The sequence below is a fragment of the Sinocyclocheilus anshuiensis genome, unplaced genomic scaffold (assembly GCF_001515605.1).
Source record: "Sinocyclocheilus anshuiensis isolate Anshui unplaced genomic scaffold, SAMN03320099.WGS_v1.1 scaffold343, whole genome shotgun sequence".
Taxonomy (NCBI): Eukaryota; Metazoa; Chordata; class Actinopteri; order Cypriniformes; family Cyprinidae; genus Sinocyclocheilus; species Sinocyclocheilus anshuiensis.
In genome coordinates this window covers 1,773,260-1,779,385 of record NW_015549598.1, presented here as the reverse complement: position 1 = coordinate 1,779,385, position 6,126 = coordinate 1,773,260, and the positions used below count along the sequence as shown (strand labels likewise).

Genomic DNA, 6,126 nt, shown 5'->3' with positions numbered 1-6,126 from the left:
AAGTATTTCGACCAATAGCATGCAGGCATTGTACATAATCGACCAATCGTGGCGTGCGAGAAGGCGGGATCTACACAAAACGATCAAAGCAATAACTATACTTAAAACACATAATAGGCGGACTGTAAAGAGCATGTGAATAGAAAAACAAAGCCAAAGCCTGGACATTTTAGGCAATTTCCCGGACATGTCCGTAAAAATAGTAGGCTGACTGGAAACAATACAAAATGAACGATCAGTTTAGCACTGAGCTGTTTATTTCCTGTGAAAGAGTTGATATCAAGAGCATTCAACGGCTCATGTACAATACAGAGAAGATTTGAATCTTAACTAACAAAAATGGCTGATCAGAAGTAAAAGTGTTTGAATCCCTGGTAATATCTACGTTTGTACCTGAAGAACTGACATCTGCCAGCAACTGTTCCCACTTTACAACCTCCATGATTCAGAAGTTTCTTAGTAATTTAGTCATCTCTAAATATGCAAAAATCCCAGCATTTCTTTGGATAGAGTAAGACAATAAAAATATTTTTATCTCTCTCTCTCTATATATATATATTATACATTCGTTATTTTGTGACCATATAAATTGACTTTTACAACAGAACAAACAGTACAACATTTCAAACTGCAGAAAAATATTTACTCTGATCACACACTGATTGGTGCAGATGGGTTATAATGACAGCAACATAAATACGCACACTTGTAAATAACTGCTTAAAACGGTTACATGACTATTTTGCATCAATGAAACAGAACAAATGAAGGCTTGAATTTCTTGTACATAAAGTCTATCCTGAAAGTTACTCAGATCATACTCTTCCTTTGCACATCAAAACCCAAATCACACACTACCATTCAAAAACCATTAGAAAATACCGATATATTTCCTTTTGTTTGGAAACAACACCAAGTCTCTCCTGTGTGGAAATTATAAGCAAATAATTTTTTAATTTAGGTTAGTTTTTAACAAGAACTTATTTGTTAGAATTAAATAAAGAATAATGAAGTTCTTTTATAATGACAGTACATTGAAGCTTTGAAAAAAAATATAAACTATATAGCAATCGCTGCATTTATTTTTCAGAAAGATGCAGTAGTAACCTTAACATTTTATTTTAAGATTTAACATTTGTAGATGGTCTGAAGCAAAAGAGTTGTAAAAATTCTGTAAATCTTTTAGAGCTCATAATTTGTTTAAAAACATATTACACATTAATGAATAAATGACTATATATAAAATCATGTTTGTGATTTTTTTTTAAATTAATGTAAGCTATAGCTTCTGACCTTTAAATCATGCACGTGCTATTACTGTTTACTCTATCACACACCAAATGCATCATTCTGTATGTGCATTCTCAGTTTAAATGCAGCGATCCAAAACAGTGAATTTAATCATCATTCAGGCAAAACTTTGCTTCAAGAATGAGCCACACTGCTGACGTAATCTAATCGCTAGCACACCCTGAGGACATGCGAGTTAACGTATTCCTCTTATCGGCAAGACATATCGGCATAATTTTTTTCATATCGGGCCGATGCCGATATTTGCATTTAAAGCCATTATCGGCCAATTCCGATATCGGTCCGATAATATCGTGCATCCCTAGTATACTGGAAAAATTGTATCATGGTTTACACAAAAATACGAAGCAGCACAACTGTTTTCAACATTGATAATAAGAAATGTTTCTTGAGCAGCAAATCAGCATATTAGAATGATTTCTGAAGGATCATGTGACACTGAAGACTGGAGTAATGATGCTGAAAATTCAGCTTTGATCACAGGAATAAATTACAATTTAAAATATATTCAAATAGACAACAGTTATTTTAAACTGTAATAATATTTCACAATTTTTTCTGTATTTTTGAACAAATAAACATCCTTGGTGAGCATAAGAAACTTGTTTAAAAAAAAAAAAAACTAACTTAATTATTCCAAACATTTGAATGAGTGTAGGTTGGAATTTCTACTAAGAATGTTTAACCAAGCATCTTCTCTAGGACAAGCGGATGGAACGGATAGCGGATTCATTACAACGGAACACAGTGGAATGCCAGAAAAGCTTCTAGACTCATTAAGAACTAGGTTTTAAGTTAATTACCCATCTACACAAGGTTTCTATATTTCAAAATTAGATACAACCTCCAAAACATGGGGATTTTCAGTATTGCTAAGATCTAATTTCATGTTAAACCAATGGAATGGTCAGGTCATTCCAGTATGGGAAAGGTTTGACATTTTTTGTTTATGCTGTTATCTACATCTGCGCCAGTCATGCAAGGCATTTAGTCACCTAATATGCAAATGCTCTAAGATGCAGAATTGAAAGGCAGCCGGACATAGACATGCAGTGAAAAACCGGGTCAAGATCACGCAGAAATTGTAACTCTCGAATTTATGTCTTCTTCAATCTTTCAATCTGAAGAGTTGGAGGGGAATATATAAGGCAAAAGCAATGATAATTAAAGGGACCAAGTATAGGAATTGCTAAAACCAAGAAAGAACTTTTCCCATTCCAATTAGCAATAACTCCACCTCTGCATCTAACACTGCAAGACCATTTTTTGTATGCGAAAAAAATCCAGCTTTCCCCTTCTTCCAAGTTTCCTGTGGATAAACGTACATTGGCACATACATATTGGGAGCTAAAATGAATATTTCACCTAAGGACTCACCATCAAACCTGTCTTTAGAAAAGCATTAATGTGGTAATCACTGATTAATCTTCACCTGTACTCTTAAAAATAAAGGTTCTTTATTGGCATTGATGGTTCCAGGGAGAACCTTTAAAATCCATAGAACCTTTCCACTGGAACAAAAGGTTCTTTATATTGTTTAAATGTTCTTTACACTAAGAAAAAACTCTGAAAGGTTCTTTAAGGAACCCAGAATGATTCTTCTATGGCATCAATGTGAATCCTCCTTTTGGAACCTTTATTTTTAGAACATTTTAATAATCTAAAGAACCTTTTGTGGAATGGAACGATTCTATAGATGTTAACAGTTCTTCATGGAACCACAGATGCCAATAAAGAACCTTTATTTTTAAGCGTGTACTTCCCCAAAGGTCTAAAATCCTATTTGTGTTCAGATTTGTTTCTTGGGTATGCCAGTTCAAATACGTATGGAGAATGACATTTGAGTGCTTCAGTGAAGTAGTTATCATACAGACTGCCTTCTTGTCCTTTACAGAGGGAGGCTGACAGCTGCAGTCACTAATAAATGGAAAAGATAAGATTACGTGTTTGGAATGACATGAGGGTGAGTAAATGGCTATTTGAACCCATTTTGGCACATTAGGGCTTGACGATTCAGGGCTGTAATACTGCTTATATGAAACGACAGGGATCGTAAAATCTTGGCACACCATTTAATTTAATTGCACACGCACACACCTTGAGGAAATAAGCGAGCTCAAACAGAGCACATAGGAAGTGACATCAGAGGGAACGGCTGAATAAGCAGAACAGTGAGAACAGATCCTGTTTGACCAGAATGACACATCTTGAACATCTCGTCTTGTGTTTTCCTCAACAGTCCTCCTTCTGGCTCAATCGCTGCATTCCAGGAGTAAAAGATTCATTTAAGAGTTCTGCAGGAAGGTTAGGGAGAAGGTCAGAACGCTCCTCTCTGGCTGTGAAGCTCCTCGTCTGGCCTGGATTCCTGGCTCTTGCTCGCACCGATAATAAGAAATGTTTCTTGAGCAGCAAATCAGCATATTAGAATGATTTCTGAAGGATCATGTGACACTGAAGACTGGAGTAATGATGCTGAAAATTCAGCTTTGATCACAGGAATAAATTACAATTTAAAATATATTCAAATAGACAACAGTTATTTTAAACTGTAATAATATTTCACAATTTTTTCTGTATTTTTGAACAAATAAACATCCTTGGTGAGCATAAGAAACTTGTTTAAAAAAAAAAAAAACTAACTTAATTATTCCAAACATTTGAATGAGTGTAGGTTGGAATTTCTACTAAGAATGTTTAACCAAGCATCTTCTCTAGGACAAGCGGATGGAACGGATAGCGGATTCATTACAACGGAACACAGTGGAATGCCAGAAAAGCTTCTAGACTCATTAAGAACTAGGTTTTAAGTTAATTACCCATCTACACAAGGTTTCTATATTTCAAAATTAGATACAACCTCCAAAACATGGGGATTTTCAGTATTGCTAAGATCTAATTTCATGTTAAACCAATGGAATGGTCAGGTCATTCCAGTATGGGAAAGGTTTGACATTTTTTGTTTATGCTGTTATCTACATCTGCGCCAGTCATGCAAGGCATTTAGTCACCTAATATGCAAATGCTCTAAGATGCAGAATTGAAAGGCAGCCGGACATAGACATGCAGTGAAAAACCGGGTCAAGATCACGCAGAAATTGTAACTCTCGAATTTATGTCTTCTTCAATCTTTCAATCTGAAGAGTTGGAGGGGAATATATAAGGCAAAAGCAATGATAATTAAAGGGACCAAGTATAGGAATTGCTAAAACCAAGAAAGAACTTTTCCCATTCCAATTAGCAATAACTCCACCTCTGCATCTAACACTGCAAGACCATTTTTTGTATGCGAAAAAAATCCAGCTTTCCCCTTCTTCCAAGTTTCCTGTGGATAAACGTACATTGGCACATACATATTGGGAGCTAAAATGAATATTTCACCTAAGGACTCACCATCAAACCTGTCTTTAGAAAAGCATTAATGTGGTAATCACTGATTAATCTTCACCTGTACTCTTAAAAATAAAGGTTCTTTATTGGCATTGATGGTTCCAGGGAGAACCTTTAAAATCCATAGAACCTTTCCACTGGAACAAAAGGTTCTTTATATTGTTTAAATGTTCTTTACACTAAGAAAAAACTCTGAAAGGTTCTTTAAGGAACCCAGAATGATTCTTCTATGGCATCAATGTGAATCCTCCTTTTGGAACCTTTATTTTTAGAACATTTTAATAATCTAAAGAACCTTTTGTGGAATGGAACGATTCTATAGATGTTAACAGTTCTTCATGGAACCACAGATGCCAATAAAGAACCTTTATTTTTAAGCGTGTACTTCCCCAAAGGTCTAAAATCCTATTTGTGTTCAGATTTGTTTCTTGGGTATGCCAGTTCAAATACGTATGGAGAATGACATTTGAGTGCTTCAGTGAAGTAGTTATCATACAGACTGCCTTCTTGTCCTTTACAGAGGGAGGCTGACAGCTGCAGTCACTAATAAATGGAAAAGATAAGATTACGTGTTTGGAATGACATGAGGGTGAGTAAATGGCTATTTGAACCCATTTTGGCACATTAGGGCTTGACGATTCAGGGCTGTAATACTGCTTATATGAAACGACAGGGATCGTAAAATCTTGGCACACCATTTAATTTAATTGCACACGCACACACCTTGAGGAAATAAGCGAGCTCAAACAGAGCACATAGGAAGTGACATCAGAGGGAACGGCTGAATAAGCAGAACAGTGAGAACAGATCCTGTTTGACCAGAATGACACATCTTGAACATCTCGTCTTGTGTTTTCCTCAACAGTCCTCCTTCTGGCTCAATCGCTGCATTCCAGGAGTAAAAGATTCATTTAAGAGTTCTGCAGGAAGGTTAGGGAGAAGGTCAGAACGCTCCTCTCTGGCTGTGAAGCTCCTCGTCTGGCCTGGATTCCTGGCTCTTGCTCGCACCTGCAGAGCCCGGGGAACCAGAATGAAAGCATCCGTCAAAAACACTGATTCATCATTCCCTGCTAACATATTCGGACATCATTCTGTGGACAGTGTCCAAAATGACCAGAAATACTTCAGTTGACAATTGAAAATCGAAAAGGTAGATGGATTAAGACACACCTTCCATTTAAAGGCCAATGAATCACTACAACTTCATCAGAAATTTGTTATTATTAGTAGCTTATCAGTAGACGTGGTAAAAAGTCATGTAAAGTTCACACATACAGTGTGTTTGTGTGCATATATATGTATATATGATTTAGAGATTTTGGCTGATACTAATAATTATTATATTATGACCAATAACTACAAAATATGATTATAAAAACAATAAAATATATATTTTTCTGTTTAAGGTTTTTGTAAAAAAAAAAAAAC

The 6,126-nt window shown here is 35.7% G+C and overlaps 1 protein-coding gene across 2 annotated transcripts in view; it reads right to left on the bottom strand.

Moving 5' to 3' along the window:
- Positions 1–5,025: 5,025 nt before the first annotated feature.
- Positions 5,026–6,126, bottom strand: part of LOC107658637 (metal transporter CNNM3-like) — a 16,299-nt gene continuing 15,198 nt past the window's right edge. The window contains exon 8 of one of the 2 annotated variants that reach the window (XM_016447263.1): positions 5,026–5,706. In XM_016447263.1, coding sequence (XP_016302749.1) covers positions 5,642–5,706 — 65 coding nt within the window. In that variant the 3' untranslated portion in view covers positions 5,026–5,641. The remainder of the gene's footprint in view (positions 5,707–6,126) is intronic. The other variant, XM_016447264.1, reaches the window with a different exon arrangement.